Source organism: Pavona decussata, unplaced genomic scaffold (genome assembly GCF_977016875.1).
Source record: "Pavona decussata unplaced genomic scaffold, jaPavDecu1.1 SCAFFOLD_161, whole genome shotgun sequence".
Taxonomy (NCBI): Eukaryota; Metazoa; Cnidaria; class Anthozoa; order Scleractinia; family Agariciidae; genus Pavona; species Pavona decussata.
Window position 1 is genome coordinate 2,682,265 of NW_028145572.1, and position 22,346 is coordinate 2,704,610.

Genomic DNA, 22,346 nt, shown 5'->3' on the forward strand with positions numbered 1-22,346 from the left:
CCTTACTCTAACTTTCATTTCATTCAAAATCATCTTAGCCTCCGTAACTCTAATAACTTGTGGCCCTATAATAAGACATGAGATAAAACTAAAGTAAAAATAGAAAATGTGTTAATCGAAAACATTCAAATTATTTACAGATCTTTTCGCCAAACAAGGAAGTACAGCCCACCTCTTGATCGTAAGAGTGGTTTTTAATATAAAGCTTGGCGTTCTAATAGGTTAATTACATTTCGCTCGGGGAAAACAAAAGACAATGATCCCCAAGAGGTAATTGGGACTAAAACTTCAGAAACCGTGCCTTTGTTGCCTCAGTATTGTTTGGAGGACTGAATAGCTCCGAATCTGTTAACATTCTTTCTTTTTTTTAGCTCCGTTTGTTGATGATACATAACTTTTTTAAGGGTAAGGACTATTATTCTAGGAATTAATGATCTTTCTGATAGCCGTATTACAAGCTTATTACATTTTCCCATGCCTAAAATGAGCCCCATAAAAAATCGTCAATATACGCCTGCGTTTTATGAAACGTTTGCCATGACGTCTAGTTCCAGTTAAATCCAACTGAGCTATCATGCAGTGTAACTGATAACTTGCAAAGAAGGTTTTTTTAACAATACGTAAACGAAGATGGTTTGATACTCTCGCATAAAAATGATATTCAATGAACACAACGTTTTAATGGAAGACCACGTAATGTAAAATATGCTGTGGAACTGCTAACTCACAGCTATGTCAAACTTCTTGCGGCTGTTCTGCGATACACTTCACAGACACATTGCTACTGTTCCGGATTTTCGAAGCAGAATGAGCGAGTTGACCTCGTTTCATCTAATGTGTTCTTCCCTCGGGGTGTACTCAATAAAGTTTCACTGACCAAGAGGATCTGCCCGAGGGGTTTAACCCTTGCCTTTTCACATACCAACTTTTACCGAAATTGCACCCCTTTCAATACATAACCAAAAACAGTTGTACTTTTTTCTTAATGTACTAGTGCTAGTAATGCAGAGAGATTTCTCTGCATTACTAGTACAGTAGAACTATTCACATTCATCTTTGTGTTGTAATTTCTGCTTTCTAATACCTGAATAAAAATTCCTACCCTTTTGGCCAATTTGGTTCACAATCTATTTTTGAGACATTATTAAGTCTAAACTTTTTCGCTAGCCTTTCGCATCCTACGAGGCGGGAGATTAGGTAAACCTTTTGGGCGGAGTCTCCCTGTATACCTTAGCCCACAAATTTAAACCAATACAAAATAGTGTGTGCGATTAAATATTAGTGCATAACACGGTTAGAAAACGTAGCTTGAAATTCCAATTTCACTGATCAGTGGAGGAAATGGATAAAAGAGCCGGGCAGTCTCTCTTGTTCCCAATTAGTTTGTTTATTTCTTATCACTTAATTTATTTCACTTTTCAATTAATTTGTTACAGTAACTGTAACAGTTGGAGGTTTTCAAAGATACCCCAGCTTATCAAAACAATTTATCAGTAAAAAACAAAAACGAATCGATCTAGCCAAATATCGTCTAAAAATATAAAATAGGACTTTTTTAATACATATTTTGCGCCCATGTTTTCAAACTAACGCACGCTACATACTACTTTTTAGGATTCTTAGGATTGATTCACACTTTTTTTTGTAATTCTAGTTAAATAGGCCTTATCACGGTTTTCGACGCCATTTTAACGAGTAGGCAAACAGGCTTGACATAACAGTGATTGTATGGAAATCTGATGTCAAATAATTTTCATAAAACATCGCTTGTGAAAAATTCATGAATTGGAAACTTTTGGCACTAGGAAAAGGATTTTAAGAAAAAAATTGGAAGGATGTAGCTGTGCCAGAAAGCGTACAGTCGTGTTTTGAACTTTCCATACATTTCCCTGTATTTTTTTCCTGCGAACTATTTTTAGTAGCAGTTCAAGGCTGTTTCGCTTTACAGACAAATGTATGGAAAGTTCAAAACACGACTGGACGCTTTCTGGCACAGCTACATCCTTCCAATTTTTTTATTAAAATCCTTTTCCTAGTGCCAAAAGTTTCCAATTCATGAATTTTTCACAAGCGATGTTTTATGAAAAATAAATGACATCGGATTTCCATACAAACACTGTTATTTCAAGCCTGTTTGCCTACTCGTCAAAATGGCGTCGAAAACCGTGATAAGACCTATTGGGGATACTATATACACTGTCGATTTTAAATACTATTTATCACAAGATATTTTACTCTAAAAAACAATAAATATGCTCCCATGCAGTTAAACTAGATTTATCTTTGATGGATCATCGAAATAACTATGTAGTGTATGTTAAAGTGCTTCACATTCACATTTGCAGCGCAATTACCACCATTATACATCACCCAGGCCACAAGCCTGCACCCATTGTTGCTGTGGCCTCTTAATAGCAGGGCCCAGTTGCTCGAAGCATGGTTAGCGCTAACCCGGGTTAAACACCATGACAACCTACAGGTTTTAATACCTCTTAACCAATGGTTAGCGCTAACCATGCTTCGAGCAACTCAGCCCAGAGCAATAACATTCCATACAAGGCGAAAGTTTTAACTTCCGAAATGTAAAACGAAAAGATTCAAGAACAGTTAAACAATTAGTATGGTATTCTATTAGTATGTTTTAAAAATGTGTACTCTACCCAGTTTAAGCTAGTGGCATTATATTTTTGGTATACAATTATTTGTAAGGTTTATTGTATTTATATAGTTTTAGCCTTTATTTTAGTGGTAGTTTGTCCAGCATAATAACAGTTGTAAAGTTTATCGCAATATTTAATTCAGCTGTCCTGGGGGTTGAAAGGTAAAAGTTAATAAACTATCTATTTATCTACGACTTGCTCCAGTCGTCTGGCCTCTCGCTCAGTCGGTAGATCAACAGACGATAGAATCAGGAGGTTGTGGGCTCGATTCCTGCCGAGGTCAAAGATTTTTTTCTTTGCCTCGTGCGGTCTCCCATTTCCTTACTAGGGCTGTAAAAGCACTTTAACATACACTACAGAATTAATTATCTGATCCATCATTTGTGTCTCCTTCAGTGCTAGCGGCACAACATTCACTTGTAGCACCAAGCTGGATTTATTTTTATTTCATATCTTCAATTAATTTTATACCATTAGGCACCCGGTGTGTACTGATCAAGACAAATCTATCAATCACTTAAACGAATCTAACTTCACAGACACCGCAACTATAAGCAGACGTTGGGAAGAGAAAGCCACTAAATTACACCTGCAGTTGTGCACGCGCCATCAGGCATTCGGCACGCGCCGAGTGATTTCAAGTTGTGTGTCCGGGCAAATGGCACGCGAGCTGTGAAATGTACTTGATTCTTTCTTAAAGGTAAGTCTCGTTTTCTGCAGTGTTTCAAGCTATGCTCTAATCGTTTTTACAATAAACCGATGAGTCAGACCGAAAATTTAGCCTAACTCCTCAGAACAGTTTATGTACAAAATATATAAAAACTGTTCAATTGAGGCCTTACACTGCTGTTTAAAACCTAAAAACTAAAAACTGAAATCCAAGCTTTCGCCGATCAACGGCATCATCAGGGAGTACAGTTTATGTACATTTTATGTCTTTTCCCCTCCACTCTCAATGAAGCTGACTCACAAAACCGCCTTGCCCGAGCTCTGTTAACGGGGCAACAATGCAAACAAATGTTTGGAAGTATATAGATGTGGAAAAATCCGAGGCCCATAGCCGCTTTTACTAAAAAAAAAACGCTTTTGCTTGAAAAACTATTGATACATAGTGTGGCCCAGTAAAGGTGAGAGCACCGAAACGCCAAAAGCATATGCTGCCCCACCCTAGGCAAGTGCAGCACCAAACTTAAAGTGGTCAGCGCCGCCATAGACTTGCTACAAATTAAGCCGTCTTCTTATGGCCCTGAAAGCAACAAGCGACGGAGCCATGAGACTGGACTCCATGAAAACGGAGTTTAATAAAGCCTACGCTGCAACTTACGTACATCTTACCCACCTTAAAAACTAATTGTTTTGCACAAGGTTTTGCGAGATGAGTATGGCTGCAAAAATCTTGTATGTTTTTTTCGCTGGGATGCACTAATGGAATTGACATCATGGCAGAAATTAAATGTAGTGTATGTTAACGTTGACTGCTGACTGTTGTCCTCAGGGAGTTCGCCCTGATTACAAGTTAAACCTTGTGTAGAATTTGTACTCTGAGAATAAAGAAAATTCTTTGACCTCGGCGGATATTGTTGACCCCCGAGGTCACATATTTTAATTTCTTTGTTATCATCAACCCAAATTTCCCCTCCGGGCGGGTTTTTCAACCCAGAGGAACTGACTTCAAAAACAGTAGTCGATCTCTTCAGCATTTCAAAAACAGGTTCATTGTATTTCTGTTACATCTCAAAGGTGCTAAACGGCTAAAACACTTTGAAAATACCAAGGGAATTGTGTTTGGTTATACTGATGCACAAAAAAGCATAATAAGAAATGAGTTGGCTGAAAACGGTAAAAAAAATACCTCCCATTTTGTTTTGACTAAGTTTGACTAGATCAGTTAGATTGTAGCTTTTTAAACGATGAGCTTTTTCAGTCGACCTGAATACAGAAACCAGATTATGATTCGTAGAAATATTTTTTTGCAATTTAATTCAGTAAAGGATATTCCTTACTGATCCTTAATTCAATAAGAAATAAAAATACGTGAAATTGAACGTATCCAAAGTATTGCTAAAATGACTTTTAAAAACAAAAGAAAAATGGATTTCCGGAAGAAACTGAGAAGAAAACATTGTCGGAGAACCTTTCAACAACGACTTGTATTTTACTGTAGTGATTAAAGCAAGTGACGGGAGACGATACCGAAACTTTTATTTATCAGACGTTGATATATTTTTCGCGAATCCTTCCAATCATTTGAATTGCTTACAAGACGCGGCACTCCCACACAGCATACGGTAACTTTATAATTCAAGATTATCTATTTAAATAAATGCAAATGTCACTGAACTGAGTCAGGAACCCTGAATGCGTAAATTTTAATCTTTTTATCATCCACCGCCCAAACCGTGACCTTTAGTGGCCGCCAATTATAATATTGGGGAAAACTAAAGCCCTTTTCATGGAAGCTGTGTATTCAGGCTTATTATTTTAGAATTTAGATAGAAATGAGACACCCGAGCTACTTTAGCGAAGATAGCAGCTGCCTTGTATCGCTGTAATGTACATGCATCTCGCGCGCCTAAAAAACTAATTTATCAGTTCGCTTTGACAAACTGTTCTAGGTAATATTCGGCTAAGATAAATTGTCTTCTCACCATATACAGGAAACCAAAAGGATAGATATAGATCATATCTTTTTAGTATGGTAGAACCTTCAACGAAAACAATGTTTTTGGCGCCAGTGACCTTTATGTTTGGTAAATGTACTGCAGTTTATCTTTACATTTTTAAGGAAGGTACAGTAATAGTATATGTGGGAGAAGCAGATCCTAGCAGGGCTTTTCGAATTCAAAAAGTAAATTGGGGGTAACCTCGCATTTTTTAGAGATAATTAAACAACAGTTAGAATGCGTATCCTTTTTTGGTGAGCTCTGCCCTAGAGAGATGCGCATGCGCAGTAACAAAATGGGGGCGGCGTCCTTAGAAAAGAGAAAGCGTTCACGTGGGAACGCTAGTATTAATCTTTTCTCTGTTCAAAACTTGAAACATTGAACAGGCTGACCACTTTCCCTTGTTCTTTCTGGGCTCTCAGATGGTTAAGAAAACGAAAAATAAAAGTAACTCAAATAACTGCAAGGCTGATCTGACTGCGTAGAAAACTTAACACGACATCGACATGATAGAGACCAAACCGACAATCAAAAAATGCAACCGTACGCGTGGACAGCTGTTTCGAGCTGGTTGGCTCTCGTCAGCACGGTGTAGCACAGCAAAAAGTAGAACAACCAACGCCAGTTATGATCAATTAGTTGTCTACCAAATGCACATGGTAATGACTCTGGACAGGCGTAAATACAGGGCCGGGTTTGGCGCATACGTATTTTTTGCGTTCGCTTTCTCATCTTAGCCTATCGCCTGAGAGCCTAAAATAGATTACTAAGAAACTGCCAATATGAATTCTGGGCCTTTAAATCCCTGATGAGATTCTAAACTTATGCTCTTATCCCTCCTGTGTGATTTCTTGGTCCGACATGCAAGTCATCGTGATCTTGATGAAAACTGTAAAATTATCTTAAAAGCTCTGATCTTTGAACAATTTTTTTTCCTTTCAGTCAGTGCACTATTTTGTTAGCAATAACTTGGTGGATGAAGTCATGGATAAAAACATACAAGACTTTTAAAGCATCAAAACTGATCAGTTGAACTATTTCATTGTTTAACAAATAACCGTTGCAATCAGAAATGATGGAACTTAATACCACTGCAGGACAACTGGCCACTGCGAGAAGCACGACAAATTCAGCAGCCAGTGGCATATTTTCATTTTATCTCAGTCCTGATGTTGCTGCGAATATCGTGTTTTTCATTTTATTGGCCATTACAATAATCATAGCGAATCTTCTAGTACTCATATCAATCTACATGAACCGCCGCCTGCGATGCCCTACATATTTACTGATTTTGTCGCTGTCAGTGGCCGATCTCATGGTGGGTCTAGTTCTACTTCCGGTCCGGGTCATGGAGCTGCTATCGTTCGAGTGGTCGAGAACATTCGTGTTGTGTAAAATGACGTTGAGTCTGAACCTATTCAATCTGAGCGCGTCTATGCTAAATCTTTTGGCAGTGACCGCTGACAGGTTTCTGGCAATTTCCTTCTCTCTGACGTATAGCACCATGGTAACAAAAAACCGGATGTGCGTCATAATTACCGTCGCGTGGCTAACCGCGTTTGTGGTTAGTTTTTTCCCCTTGTTTGGTGTCGGGATGAAGCCAGCAGCGATGTACCGCGTGCACCACCTATGTCGCTATGGTGATGTAATGGAAGACACATACATGACATTGTACTTTGCTGTGATTTGCGCAGCGCCAACAGTGCTTATCACTGCGGCTTATTTTAAGATATTTTTTCTTGCACGCAGCCAGGAGAGAAGAATTGCTTCGTTAAAGGTGTATGTTAATGGAGGACGAGGATCAGCTTGGTTAGCAGTTGACAAGCGGATCCGGTTTGCGCGCGAATCTAAGGCTGCAAAGACTACAGGTAAGACTAAAGGGATAAGTATATAATTGCCAAACTAGTCGAGACTGTTTTTCGTGAACACTGATTGGTTACTCAAATTCCGGAATAGTGAACAATTATCCTACGAAATCGCGCCGAATATCGCCTGATACTTAGCCGACGAGGCCGTAATCAGCGAGTTGGTTAAAATCAGGGGATATTCCGCAAAATTGAGAAGAATAATTGTTTTATTATTCAACAGTCGATTAGTGAGTCTAGTTGTTCTCAGCTTGACTTTGATTTTAAGTTCGATTTCGTCGTATCAGGCTCCCTCATAACTTATGTAACTCACTAAAATTTCCAGTTTCTTTCGGGCTTGTCGTTTGGAAATTAAATGAAAACTTACCATAATCAAATGAAGGGTTTCCTACAAGATGAGCGTATATCACTTTTTTGGCTAAAGCAAGTCAGAAAACGTTCCAAAATTTTCTTCGTTGTAGCATGCTCTCAGTGCGTTAAAATGGCCGGATCCATATTTACTTTTTTTTTTGCTCATAGGCTGAATTTCGAGAGATTTGATCGCTTTAAATTGCCAATACATTAAAGCAGAGACAAAATTTCTTTGGTACAAAAATTTCTTTGGTACAAAATTTCTTTCGGTACAAAAAATTAAAACCTACTAGGTCTAAGCGAACAAAATCCGCAGTGCATGGTAAAAGTGGACAATTTTGGAGAGCCATCCTGACTTTTTAATTGGCCAAAAAAGCGATTTACGGAGGTAAGGCCGACGGAGACGGTATACTTAATTGATGCGTTTTCAAGTTCATTTTACGACAATTGTCTTTTTTTTTCTTCTTTTAAGCAATCGTCATCGGTCTGTTTTATTTCTGTTGGAGTCCATTTTTCGCAGGCATTCTCCTGACAATATTCAGAAGGGAAGCAATATCTTATGTTTTTGCTGCCGTCACAGCCTGTGTGGTGTACTCAAACTCTGCCCTCAACCCGCTTGTTTATGGATGCCTAAATCAAGAATTGAAGAACGCCTACAAGCAGCTGGTTAAAAAAATGTTGCCTTTCTGTCGACCCACGCTTTCGACGAGAAAACAAGTGGTCTCGATCGCCATGGTAACAAAGAACCTCGAACAACCGACCAATACAGCTATAATGGCAGCCACAAGTTGAGCTGACACCCTCGCAGAAGATTGAAGTTGTACTTTGAAAATAATTCAACTCGACCAGAAAATTGAGTGACGGTTTTTATGGGAACTTCCTCGTTCACTGTACAAGACAACAATTTAAGGACGGTGCCTACTAATACCGCAGTATTTTTGTGCGGTTTATGACTATTTGGCAAAAGCAGATCTTAGCAAGGCCTATTGGAATCCAAAAAGAAAACTGGGGGTAACCATGCATTCTTCAGAGATAATTAAGCAATAATATCTCCAAAAAACGCCAAGATATAAAGCAATGTATGGGATTTTTTCCTAAATTAAAGCTTAATTATCTCTGAAAAATGCATGGTTACCCCCAATTTTCTTTTGAGATACCAAAAGCATTTAGCAAGTTCTGCTTTCTCCGTATAGTTTTAAACCGCGCAAAAATATTCCTGTATTAGTAGGCACCACCCATAGGAAACACGAGTATCTCGAGATGCGCAGAACGTATGCGCAGTAACAATAGTAGGCACCGTCCTTAAGATCACGCATGCGTACGTGGCATGGATGACAACATTTCTATTTTCTTTGTGGGAGAGCAAAAAGTAGAAGGCGCCAACAGTACACGGTATTAAAGAACCAAAGAACGAATAAAAGATTAAAAAGAAACAGCAACAACATAAACAAAACAACAACAAAAAAGAGTGAGAAAAGAAGAAAAGGCAGTAGAGTGTGGAATAGACTTGTTTTATTCTCTTTTCTGGGCCCATGTTTACACCCATTTTTTATTGTCTTCGGGCTTCTTTCCACTGAGTGTTTATCGAATGTAATTAGTCTATTAACAACAAAGCCATGGCCCGGTGAGCCACACCAATTCATGAAAAGGAGGTGAAGAAACAATGCATGTCTTAATAGGCCATTTTCATGATGGCGTCATTTGACTACAACTACCAGAATTCATTTTGTTTTTTTTTTTTCAAATTCAAATTTTGTAATCCTAGTGGAGAGCAGAGAACAATAGCTCTAATTAGCATGAGAAAACAAAAACCCCAAGGATTCTGGTAGTTGTAGTCAAATGACGCCATAGTGAAAATGTCCTATTTTACGTACGTAGAGACATGTCTCTATAGTGTAAATAAATTAAACGTGTTATGACCAAAAGTACCAAATTCAATTAATTAAGAGATGTCTTATATAAATGCCGTATTCAATACATTCATTTCTTCCAAAGTAACTTAATGTAGAGTGAGTGCTTGTGAGACTTACATAGAAACAAATAGGTGGCTTTTGTTGGCCAACTTCAAACGGGTAAAATTAACCTTACGAAAACTCTTTGACGCAAATTAAGCCCAATATACTTTTCCACAGTTTCGCGGCCAGCGGTAACTTGCAAATGACAAAAAGAAAAAGCAATGAGGAGAAAGCCTCTACAGCATGTGTTTATCTGTACTTATAACTTCCCATATACAACATATTTCAAGTTTCGAAATTAAAAGACAACTATGCTAAAAATATACACCAAACAAGCACGCATATTTCAAAACAATCTTTCTATTATTGCCATATTACGATTTACGTGAGAATAAGTAAACGAATATTTGGTTTTATCAAGAGAGTTGAGTAAGGTAATTTGGCCACAAAGATGATTCGAAGACTGACGTTTCGAGCGTAAGCCCTTCGCCAGAGTGAATCCTCGAACCCTCGAAACATTCGTTTCCACTTCGCGCGGACGAAGCACCACGGTTTCCCTAGAGCCCACCCCCCCTTATCAGTTAAGTAAAATTTGGTACCTTAAGCTCTTAGGATAGTTGGAGATTTCATCGTTGAAAACTGTTTTTCTACGTAGATGGGTTTTTATAGCTTTTAATCTCTATACTTTTTAGATACACGTACTTATTTTGAACGAGTTTTTCGGCTCGTAGACGTTACGTGATAAATAAACGCTTGTATCGTATTGTACTTATCTTCAATCTTTGTTTGAACGGGCTATTTTTCCTCTTTTTTTCATACCAGCACTAATACTGAAGACATGAGTAATTAGGAAGAAATATCAAGTTGAAACATATAATAGCATTTGCTATGCTGAAAATGATTTGGCTAACTCAACTCCTTCAATAAGTCTGAGCGCATGCTCAAACGCAATCAAGTGAACGACATAAAAACTGACCGGCGAGGGCATGCGCCAATGACGTTTAAACAAGAGCTTTGAGCTTAAGCTTGCCTTGCAGTCTGTTAATTTGCTAATTCTCATAGTGAATGAATTTGATCGCGGTTGAATTTAACATTTGTCAATGAAAAGTTAAACGAGTCAAACGAGAGATGACTACGACCGTGGTTTGCTCCAAGGAAATTTTGTTACTTTATATGGGAATGCACACAAGACCTCATAAGGACATGCCGAAACGGGAGTAGCAGTTAATGTTCGGGCTTCCTGTTTCGTATTGAACTGACTGACTTTGTTGATTTCTCAGTGAAGCGAACACTCCATTGATGCACATGTAAAACCCACTTGAACTAAATCCACCTATTTACTTCACTAAATTAATCCAATTCTAAAACGAAAATCATCTGGCCTACCGGCAGAGGGATCAGTTTCCTCGATCACCCTGAACAGGCAATTTAATCTAAAACGAAACTGATTTTCTCCTAAAAGTGCCAGTCCTTTTGATCAGCCCCTCCTTCATCTTCGACAGCGAAGAAGGCTGGTTCCTTTTGTCACCGTTTCTTTCATTTCGTAAATACTGTCTTACTGAGCAGTACAACATCTCCGATACTTCTTTGTATCCATCGCACGAGGAAACAGAAAGCTCATAGAAAGGACACTCTAGTGCCTGTGATAAGTCACTTCCCTCTGTTTCGTCAACTTCCCGAAAGTGTTCCAAGTCTCTTTTTGTTCCTACGAGTATTAGCATCACGGAGTTTCCGTTTGTTTTTCGTTCTCTGATGTACCTTCCTATTCTGGTAGCTTCGTCAAAACTTGCTCGGTCGGTAATGGAGTAAAGGACTAGAAAGATGTCACCTCGTGCCAAGCAGCTGTCCAACTTCGTTTCTGAATTCTGCGATGATTGAAAAAAGTAAATTTAAGAAACGCCATGGATATAGCTGAAACTCTACCTTTTAGTGATCCAGTGATTCAAAATGCCGTCAAATCTAACATAAGAGAATAGAGCTGCAATAGATGGCAGTCATTTTTTCTCCAGGGTTCTTTTACCTTTCCCTAGCTAGACAGGCCCACCATTATCAGTCAATGACAGCGGGTATTGATGGGGCAGCAGGGATGGCGCGGTGGTGAGGGTACTCGCCTCCCACCATTTTTTTCTTAGATTCGATCCCCGGATTCGGTGTCATATGTGGGTTGAGAATGCTGGCGTGTTGGTTCTCGTCCTTGCTCCGAGAGGTTTTTCTAGATCTCCGGATACTCCGCTTTTCCCCTCTCCTAAAACAAACCAAAACTTCTAAATTCCAATTCGATCTGGAGTGTCCCCGATTAAAGCTCTGTACTTAATACATGGACACTTCAATAAAGTTACATATTTTATTATTTTATTTCTTATCAAACACACCTCTCCAGCAGTATCCATCAAGTCAACAAAGATGTACTCACTGTCCACCTCCATGTGATGTCTCCATGTCGACTCTGATGTTAAAATCAAAGGAAACTGATATCAAAACACGGCGTAGGAGAATCACACATAGTGAACAGTGTGCCTCATAGCTCCTACACATTCAGTATTGTATCACAGAAGGATTAAAATTAAAATAATTTTCATATTCAAAAGAATATTTTACCTATCAAAGACTGGAAGTGTGAATATACGTGTATGAAATTTTTATATTTGAACTGCGGATGAAGGAACCAACGAGTGACTGAGAAGGCAGGCATCGCAGTTATTTACGCAACTTCAGCCAGGAAAGCCTAAAAAAAAATCAGGTACGGACGCACCTCTTCATAGCCTCCCACGCAGTCGTTTTAGGGGACTCGAAAAACGACTGCGTGGCAGGCTAACCTCTTCGATGCCGGTGCAGCCGGTTCGGCCTACTGATCGAGCTATCAAGTCAACTGGAAGCATTGTAAATTTTGCAATAAACGTGTGGAGGTGAAGAGATGAAGGTGGAATCATGAGACCATCACAGTTATGAGCCAGTTATGTATGCATCTTAGATAGTCCAGTATTTGCGAAGAAATAAGAACCACCGGGAAAAAAAACCCAATACTTTTCAGAAGATGGTAACAGTGGAACATAAAGGGTTTGAGGAAATATGTACAGGGAACTCGGTAAATCGGTAGCAGGAGTTATTAATGATATACGGTTCTGGTATTTGGACCTCACTGTCACTGTCAGGCATGTTGCGTCAATTCTGTTGTCAGCATTTGCTATTGATAAGCCCACAAAAAAAAACTTTTTTGTTGTTGTTGTTGTTGTTGTTGTTAGTATTTTGACTACCTGTCTTGAATTTTGCTCGTAGTCTATCGGAAAGAGGAAATAGCCGTGTACGTGTGCGTAACCAGAAGTAAACGTTGTTCATGACTGGAAAAAATTAAAGTCATACCCACCTAGAGTTTGGTCATATTCTGTGATAAATCTTCTTGTAAGAAAACGGACAATAAGCGCTGAAAATAAAGACGAGGTGTGTTAAATGCTTCAATAACTTGCGTATACGGGCTCAGACAACAAGTTGAAACATTCAAAAATAAATGTTTAGCTTTAACAAGCGGTCTGCAGCTTACGAGCTTAAGTTGCGCAATTAAGTTTTGTACTTTTTTTTATAATCACGTCATGTTGAGGGCATTGCCGGCACCAGAGAAAAAACCCTTTAAATTTTAGTTATACGAAGTTGTATTCCGGCGCTGCATGCTTTCAACAGAAAGACTGACCCAACAGGGCGCACACCATTGTCTCCCGAGACTGAAGGATGCCTACTATTCAGGTATTTAAGGTAGCCTGGAGGTCCTGTGAGTAGATGCTGCCCAGTATTCGGGAAGCAGCGGATGGTGCAGTGCTACGGTGGTGCGAGCACTCGCCTCCCAATATGACCCAGGTTCGATGCCCAGACTCGGCGTCATATGTGGGTTGTTTCTTGTTGGTTCTCGTCCTTGCTCCGAGAGGTTTTTCACCGGGTACTCCGGTTTTCCCCTCTCCCCAAAAACCAACATTTCCAAATTCCAATTTACTCGATTCGGCACTTTAATACATGTCCCCAATTAGTGCTCTGCGCTAACTACAGTGACACTAAAATAAAGTGATTATTGTTATTTCATTATGTTATTTTATGTGCCTTACTCGGTGCCAACTAAAATTTGTAATATTAAGATCGTGATTTCTTTGATATGTTAATCCAAAAATTGCTTGACAGTTATTTTTTAACTTTAATTTAAGGCATAGTCTTCATGATGTATGTTTTGAAAGGGACCATTAGCTCCCTACGGGGGGCATGAAAGACGAAGTAATCATAGCGTTTTCATTTGCAGGTAACGTCACGAGAATACTTCATTATGTAAGCCACTGACAAAATGATTGATCTCCATGCATGCCTTCACTTGAATAAAAATTATATGACCTTTCAAATGTTTGTTGAAAAAATATTTGGCAAGATTTGCGCACTAATATGTCATTCAATCTCTCTGAATAGTGGGCTATGCTCATTCCTGGAAAACAAAAATTACTTGCAAACAGCTTTTTAAAATCTATTTGAAACTTTCGGGTATACTAATCATTGTGGTTCCGCTGACTGAATGATTTTGTTAGGCAGTCAGCAATTACAGCTTAGTACAAATTATTCAACAATCACACCGTCAAAACAAATCAGTGGAACTTCTTGCTTATTTGAATAAGAAACATGAAGACAATTAGTGGCTGTTATCTTCTTTATCTACGTAAATAGTACATAGTTTAAGAGCAGTAGAGTTTACATAGTTTGCGGTAGTATAATCTCGAAAAATCAAAAACTCAATTAACTAAACTTAGTGTTTTTCATTTTTTTTTTCAATTTAACACCTTTGTTTTGTGTGTGAAGCATATTAGTGCAATCTCTAGAGACTAGTTAGTCCATCCCTCGGCGGCAAAGCGGCCCACTAATTAACTTCCTGTTATTATGTACAGAATTCATACAAACTTGATGAGCAAGAAGCAAGAAAAAAGACCAGCGATATATGATTCTTGTGTCTCCTTTTTTTTTTTGCTTACGTCACATGAAATACCCAGGCATATTCTGGCTTTACAGGTTTCTTGTGCTAGGATACTTCATTTTGCTATTGTTATAACTAGAATGATTTATCTGTTCCGAGTCATTCTTAAGTTTTGATCAGTTAGTCTAGATCAATGACTTGCTGTAGTACACATTATGACGGTATCTTATTGTTCAATCCTGCACTAACACAAAACGTTAAAAAATGCTATCTTTTCGCCCCTACATAGTTTCCAAGCCGTCTTTAATCCAATAATAACAAATTGAAGTGCACAAATGTGTTCAAGGTTGCATGACTCGCGTAAACGATTCATCTTTCAGCAACCCGAATGGCATGTGCGACAAGCAAAATCCCTCGCCTATGTAGCGTAATAAATGTTTTCGAGAGAGATAACTTATAAATTAAATAAACAATGCGAGGGTCTTTAGCTATAATTAAGAACAGCAATTAATATAATGCCTTCAACCGGATATGGAATAGGACAATTTTTCCCGGGAACTTTAGTTCTTTGTTTACTCTTTTTTTTTTTATTTCCCGCCAAATGAGCTTAAACACTTGAACTTTCAAGTGTCTATCACTTTTTATAGCAAATAAATGGAAACCGAGAGTCGACTTATTGGTCTCACTTGCTGATAAGATAATAGCGATCCTATGCTTGCCATGCGATAAAACCCAGTGTTGCACGGAACGATCATGTCACAATCGTACACAGTATACTGCTAAGCTACTTACCTGACTTTCCAACACCATCTTGTCCCAGCACAATCGCTCTCGCCGCTTTAAGGTTCGGTTGATGACTTGTCTTTCTCTTGCGCATATTTTGCCAGTCCGCTATAACCGATGTCTAGGAAGTCTTGTTTTAAATTCTTACCAGGCTGAAAAGGAAATAAAGCGATAAGTTACTAGAGGTGATCGTAGTTTAGCTGAAAAATATGGTGCTAAATTGAGAACACAATGCAGTGATTGAAATTGGATTATCAGGGAGGCAAAGAACTTAGGAAGAGCCACTTAAAACTTCTTGTTAGTAACTTTACTGCTGCTTGACCGTCAAGAGGCACCCTTAACTCCGAAGCACGCGATCATTTGATTTACAGCACACCAAAGGACAATCGTTTTATGATAATAAGTTTTTAAAGAATCTTCTAGTTATGTAACATCACCTGCCTACGGTTAACACTAGCAGCAGTTTACTCGCAAAAGCCGTCAAATTTCAATGCGGTTTCAGCGCTCATCACAAAATTCTTGATATTTTTAAACAGGAACTTAAATCAACTGAAGTCCAAATTAGAAGGACAAATATCGACAAGATCATGTATGCATGTTTCAGATTAACAAAAGCAGTACCTTAAAGCCTGCCGCACACTTGAGGAAAGAGCTGAGCAAACTGCCTCGCGAGGCGATCAGCTCAGCTGTTTCATCATGTGTGCGGTTGCGTTTTCGTGAGTTTTTCGCCTCGTGAGGCCGTGAGGAAAATATCTATCATGTCTGATATTTAAGATTTCGCCTCGCGAGGCGAAATTCTCACGAAAAACTCAACCGCACACTTGAGGAAACAGCTGAGCTGATTGCCTTGCTTGGCCTCGCGAGGCAGTTTGCTCAGCTCTTTTCTCAAGTGTGCGGCCGGCTTAAAGGACAAGAAGTATTTACGGTCGGGCGATGCCACAATTTATGAATCTCCTGATCGCGACCTACCGGCAGTAAGAACCCTCGTAACGTCGGTTAGTGATATCTCAAATTGAGCTCTTTTATGTTCCTGAAAACATTCGTATAGGAATAACTTGTCAACTGCCCGTGTAATGCAATTCCACTCATTCTATTGGCTAAGCGCGCGGACCGAGACAAATCAAAGACATCAAATTGCTTGAAAGAATGCTTCAAGATGGGAGTTTATGTCAGTGTATTATGTTGCGTCAATAGACTCAAAATTATTTTTTTAGTCGAAAAGATGATTAACTTAAGCTCTGTTCGATGAGCAAAGTCATACCTTTTTAGAGTTTTAAAACGTATCACTTTAACTAATAGTTCCCCATTCATTCTGGTAAATATAACAAATTAGCCATATGTAGCGAGCGTAACTTGTATGCGTGAATAAACACCACAAATGGGAAAACAATTTCGACGGTGCTCCGGGGCAAGATTGAGAACTTTGACAAATTTATGGCTTCACTGATTAGTGTACATTAGGTATGATCTCTCCATCATATCATTTAGCAGTTTAACCATTGACAGTAAAGTTGAAAGCAAAAGCACAAAGAAGCCGAAAACTGTTGCTGATGCTGAATGAAGCAAATGATACTCTTTGCGTTTCTTTTTACCCATAGCGGGACGTCTGTAGTTTCTGTTCTCGTCAATGCCACTTTCAAGTATGTCCACCTGCTAAAGTGGCAACAGCTACCATTAATTTTGCGATTTAATTTGTAATCCAGAACTGTCTTCTAGTCAGTCTTAAACCTAAATTAAAAGTGGCCCTTAATGACTACCTTCTGAGAAGTAGAATATTGTGTAATTCAGCGAAACAAAACAAAATGAAGCATTTGTTCTAAATATAAATGCATTAAGTATGCGCCAAGTGGAAAACAAACATGTATTTCTTTTTGGCCATATGGAATTTAGCAGACATATCACATGGCTAATAGAGGCTGCGAATGATCACCGTAAAATTACCAAGCCCCTCAAGTTATTAAAATTAGTATGTCCTCATGCTATTTTAAGATTCTTTCTTCAGAATATGATATTTTAAGACCCTTGGTGCTTAAGATTTGTTCAAAAAGAAATAATTCATAGGAAGAAAAACAAAACGTAAAAACAAAACACAAGCCAGTACGCACATCCGGCTTTAATGGTCGACAGCTTTCCCACGTCTGAACGGCCTTTTTTTCAGATTTTCAGCTTTTTAATTATATATATATATATATATATATAACATCGCAGACTCAAATGTAAGTACCATATTTACTAATCCAAGAATGTACTACAAAACTTCAACAATACAACGAATTTAATCGCGAGAGTATACGTTTTTGAGGAGCACACAAGTAATTTTTTTAAGCCGGCGTTCTTTTTTATCCACAAAGGAATCTTTGTGGTTTCAGTTGTCAATGCCAGCTATTTCAGTTCTGTGGCAAAGTTCCTTGTGCCCCAGACTGATAAAAGAGCATCAGTGGCATATTCCTTTTGACGAGTGGAAGCTGTGCTACAGAAATGCCATAATGCACAAAGCGACGACTGACAGAATACTTCTGGGATATTCGACGCATATTTTTGTCCTTAACATAACATCAAATTAGTTATTTAAAAAATTAACGTGAACTCCTTTTTAAATACCATCCCCGATGGGCCATCGCCGGATAAAGTCGTACGGCGAAGTTCCCGGATGTACTTGCCGAGTGGAACACTGCACTAAACAAGAATGACCTATTTCCTAAATATATGCCTACCTATTGCTAGCTACTGTAGTTTTAAGAGGGCTCATTTTCTAACACTGCGTGACGCTGAGGAACTTTTGGTCTCTAAGTCCGAAAAATAAGTTTCAAATAGTTTTAAAATGCTCAGGGGAATAGAAGGGTATAATAAACTGACATAGATCTAGAAAAGATTACCACCAGTGTAAATCTTTCACTTTCCAAAGACATTAAAGAATTTTCTTTTCGGCGCGACCTGCTTGCTTTAATTTGCCGGCTATCAAATATCTCAACTTTAAAAATTATTTGGAGTGAAGTCGTTAATTAACTTAAAACCATCAGATCCTGGTTAAGACTGAACCAATTTCTGTTGTCTTTCAAACTCGGGCCTAGCAGCGCTACTACTGACTTATTCTGTTTACCATCACTGAGAATCTCCGAATAACTGCACGGGCCCACACTCAAAACAGTTTCTCTTTTTAATTTTTCAGGTAAAAATCCAATACCAAGCACATTTTTCATACACACGAGAGTTCCAATCTACTGCCAGTTGCATGCACGGCTCAATTCCATTGTTCTCCTAATTTTCTGGTCTGGCTAAATTCTCTAACGAGGAAGTGGATGCCGACCGCTCTTAGATCCTACAAAATACTACTGAAGTAGCAGGGATGTTGTTTCAAGGTAACGTTTCCTCTGCTATCGAAGGAAAATAAAATGTTACACGCAGGTCAGACTTGCTTTTTAGGCCATCATTCTCTTGATAAACATCAAGTTAAGAATGAATCGGTTCCTTTTGAGCCGTTAGAACAGTTAATTTTCGTCAATTCTTATCTTTTAAAAACCATACAGGATGATAGCGTCTTTCTTGTCTTTTGTTACTAAATTTAATAAGAAACCATATTTGTCTCACAAACCGGTTATAATCTCCATAAATTGGACTTGTCATGACTTAAGCTGAAAATACTGAAAATAAGAATTAACATTATCTTGGTGAAGCAAACACTCTTCTCACGGGAGATTTTCAGTTCTTGTGGCTGAATTTGCCATTCTAATCAGAAGTATATGTTTTTTAATGGCATATTTTAACATAGTTTCATGTATGAATTGCAACCAGTTACGTGTAATCTATCGCCATAGTAATCCAATATGGCGGATTGTGAATCTATGACATCAATTTTCACTTTACACATTTCCTAAGCCCTCCCCGTCGCATCAGATAAAATGTGAAATTGCTAACAAACACTTTATTCCTGAGCTGCTGGTTACTCTGGAATTCTTTTCTTTTCTTTCTTTTAATTTAAAAATGACTCATTAATGGCGCAGGTCTGGTTGAAGTAATTTATTAAATGGTATGCAATTTATGAAAGAAATAGGAGATGGGTTAAGAATTTTGTACTCATTAGAGGTAGACTGTTCTGATGTCATTCTTTCAAATATTTTCCTCAACGTTTTACTTTTAATCACCTTAAAATCTTAATTTTCTACTTAATTTCTTCGGCAAAGTTCTGAAATGATATCCCATTTAATAAACGATGAACCACACTGTCTGCCCCTAGCTTGACAGTGGCTAGTCTAACATTAAAGAAAGCATTCTAAAACATTTTTTTTTTCATTGGGATCCCGAACCAGAGAACAGCCAGATTCGTAGTAAAAAGGAAAATCTAATTCGCCAGTGATTTCTCTAGACTGTACCCCCAAGCTCTGGAGCTCTTCGATATAGAACTGTACCTCAAACGAACCTAAGCCTTGCCAAAACAGTTGCTTGCTCGAGAAAGTACCAACCTCTTTAAAACTCACTTACTTACTTTAGAAGTCACTTAACTCATTTAGCCTTGTCACTGAGGTGTTGCAAATCGTCTCCAAAAATTTTTTAACAGGGTGAGAAACTTTGCCTCCAAAGAGCTTCTTGAAATCATGCAACTCAAGTGCACTCAAGTTATGTGCGCTCCGTTTAAGTAAGTCAAGTACTTATGGTTAAAAATAGGTAATAGACCTGTGGAATTATTTGTTAAAAAGAAAGGTTATCGTGTAATCAGATAGATCAGACAACGCACCCGGAGAGGGTTGGGGGGGGGGGGGGGAAGAAGGGGGGTTCCCCCTCCCCAAATTGGATATGGTTTTTCAAGCAAGTCATAAATGGAGGATGAATTTTTGACTTGACTCTGTCATAAACATGGTTCCCCCTCTTTACCACTAAACGGCAACAAGATATTGCCTGGTTCGCCGATATTTTTTATCTATCCTTCTTCACTCTTCTCCCTTCTCGGACGGGAGATGGGCCCCCTTAATTTAAACGATCTCCGTAACACACCGACCAGTAAAGATTTTAATCTATTTCATTGAATTCAGGAACATTAAATTCTTTTCTCACAGACTGAAAGACGCTGCTAATTGATAGTCATAAATCAACGAAATAAAAACATACCTTATCTACACATGACTGAAGAGGCTAAGACGTCATTGATTTCTATCAACTACAAGTTATAATAAAAAGATTAATTTCCCAGCAGAAGATTATTTTTACCCTGAATTAAGAGGGTAGTCAGCAGCGGAAATTAAATTTCAATTAAAATAGATATAATTTAATCTAAAATTAATTTAAAGTTGAAAGAATCAAACATCAATCAGTGGTGCCGTTATTTTTCAGATGTAGTTTGGGGAACTTTTGAACTAACAGATGGCGGTGAAATTGACCACATGTGGATATTCTAGCTGGAATTTGCACCAATTTTTCCTGTATGAGAAGGTATTCAACGAGATATAGCTTGGTGGTGGAAATTCTCGAAGCTGAAATGTTCATCTTCAATTGCGTTTTTATTTTTGTTGAAAGATCCCAATTTGACGCCTTGAAGCTACAGCGAAAGATTGATTAAAAAATACCTAGGAATTTGCGGCTTAATTATACTTCGAAAGAAACGGTAATTGAATGAAAATCCGGCGAAACTTAAAAGAGACAAGAGGTAAATTATGAGAAATGAGGTCAATTTGATTAAATGAGGTTTACGGAATCATTACGAGGTTATCTTGTTATCACATGTACCGACAGAAAGATTTCATATTAAGAATATTTTCTACTGTAAGTTTTTGTTAAAAGATATCTGCGGAGATGTAATGCATTTAATTTAAAGATGCAATAATTTAGGTTTCACATTAGGATTAATATGCCACAAATCAATAAACAGACTGTAAAACATTAGAATACCAATAATTAGCATACACTAAACCAGTGGATAAGTTTTTTCGTTCGCTCTGATTGGCCACTCAAACTCTGAATAGTATTTGCCATACACCGTCCACCACGGTTAAATATGTAAACGGAGGCTTGACTCTTTTCAAGACTTAATGAAAATCCTGTAAGAGTTCAAGAGCTGTGGTAAATAAACTGAGCAGGAAGCAGGAATCTGACTGTGTTGCTTCTTTGGAAGCGAGTATCATATGTTTATGTATTCGATAAACATAAGCGTTTGAGATAGCGCATGAAAATTGGCGTACTTTTTCAGAGCCTTAAGTATGCAAAATCAAAAGCTAAAACAGTTATCACGTTAGGAGAAAGGAAGAAATCGCATATACTGACCGCACTGAGGAGGAAGGAACTTAGCGATTACAAAGAAGCTTAACTAACAGGCTACAAACCACACACCTTTTTTCTATCTATAAAGAGCGGAACTTCAAGTACTTTGTTTTTCCACAAACTGCTATGGTTGATTTTGTAATCTTGACCCACCTGAAATCCAGTCTAAATTGTTTGGGATGACTAGGCTCTTACGGCTACAGTTTCAACTCCGTTCTGCGAGTGAGTTATAAATGCCTATACAGGTAACTTTTATAGGTAACATAAGACTTACTTGTCAATCGAAGACAAAACTTCAATTCTCAGATAAGAACTTTCCCATTCGGATTTTCCGGTGTACAATTCCAGCGTTTTAACAAAGTTTCAGTTGTTGGGATAGTGAAAGAAAACTACCGATCCGGATAAAAGCAAATCCGGTGTGTTACGGATTAGAGTAATCTCATCTGGTTCTTAATTGTTGATGATAGCTGTTTCTCAGAAAGTCTTATCTCTAACACGCAATTCGACAAAGATTATGTAAAGACTGGCTGAATGCTTTCATTAAACCACAAACTGTATCTTTACAGTCACGTTTTAGTCATGGAATTCCTTTGTTTACAGCTCAAGGCGAAACAAAGTATTAGCTTTTTCTTAGAAACAATCAACGAGGAATGTTATTTCTGGAGTAATACCGGTATGCTTACGTGGTTCTTACCTTGACCCACGTTCCAATTACACATATGCTCACTTTCCTAAAAAATACCCGAAATATTCGTGGAAGCTGAAATAAAAACAGAAATACGAAGCCCTCTGGCAGTAAATTATTTTTGTTCGCTACATCATCTGTACAAAGAACCCCCTAATTAATCCACATCAACACCATTAAGCTTTTTACCATGTGAACA

General features: G+C 38.2%; 2 protein-coding genes across 5 annotated transcripts; one reads left to right on the forward strand and one right to left on the reverse strand.

Moving 5' to 3' along the window:
* Window positions 1-3,073: 3,073 nt before the first annotated feature.
* On the forward strand, window positions 3,074-8,443 carry LOC146464775 (histamine H2 receptor-like). The gene is made up of 3 exons (XM_085129361.1): window positions 3,074-3,360; window positions 6,266-7,191; window positions 8,012-8,443. Exons 2-3 carry the CDS (start codon window positions 6,396-6,398, stop codon window positions 8,329-8,331), a joined length of 1,116 nt encoding a protein of 371 aa, XP_084985487.1. The 5' UTR covers window positions 3,074-3,360; window positions 6,266-6,395; the 3' UTR covers window positions 8,332-8,443.
* A 404-nt stretch (window positions 8,444-8,847) lies between these two features.
* LOC146464776 (ras-related and estrogen-regulated growth inhibitor-like) lies at window positions 8,848-21,761 on the reverse strand. Of its 4 annotated transcripts, none has more exons than XM_085129365.1 (5): window positions 21,737-21,761; window positions 15,223-15,365; window positions 12,859-12,915; window positions 11,867-11,940; window positions 8,848-11,359 (listed from the first exon to the last, which is right to left on the reverse strand). In XM_085129365.1, the coding sequence occupies exons 2-5, from the start codon at window positions 15,305-15,307 to the stop codon at window positions 10,928-10,930; spliced, it is 648 nt and encodes a 215-aa protein (XP_084985491.1). In that variant the 5' UTR covers window positions 15,308-15,365; window positions 21,737-21,761; the 3' UTR covers window positions 8,848-10,927. The 4 variants fall into 4 exon arrangements, with proteins under 4 accessions (XP_084985491.1, XP_084985490.1, XP_084985489.1 ...); XM_085129364.1 differs by lacking the exon at window positions 21,737-21,761 and adding an exon at window positions 19,697-19,803; XM_085129363.1 differs by lacking the exon at window positions 21,737-21,761 and adding an exon at window positions 17,319-17,387.
* Between the last annotated feature and the right edge of the window lie 585 nt (window positions 21,762-22,346).

What these genes read in the sequence shown, in the direction of transcription:
- LOC146464775 (XM_085129361.1), top strand. Translation starts at nt 6,396, where the DNA reads ATGATGGAACTTAATACCACTGCAGGACAACTGGCCACTGCGAGAAGC. An exon ending in TAAGGCTGCAAAGACTACAG is followed by an intron (nt 7,192 to 8,011) that starts GTAAGACTAAAG and finishes TCTTCTTTTAAG; the next exon opens with CAATCGTCATCGGTCTGTTT.
- LOC146464776 (XM_085129365.1), bottom strand. Translation starts at nt 15,307, where the DNA reads ATGCGCAAGAGAAAGACAAGTCATCAACCGAACCTTAAAGCGGCGAGA. An exon ending in AGATGGTGTTGGAAAGTCAG is followed by an intron (nt 12,916 to 15,222) that starts GTAAGTAGCTTA and finishes CTTTATTTTCAG; the next exon opens with CGCTTATTGTCCGTTTTCTT. An exon ending in TGATGGATACTGCTGGAGAG is followed by an intron (nt 11,360 to 11,866) that starts GTGTGTTTGATA and finishes CAATCATCGCAG; the next exon opens with AATTCAGAAACGAAGTTGGA.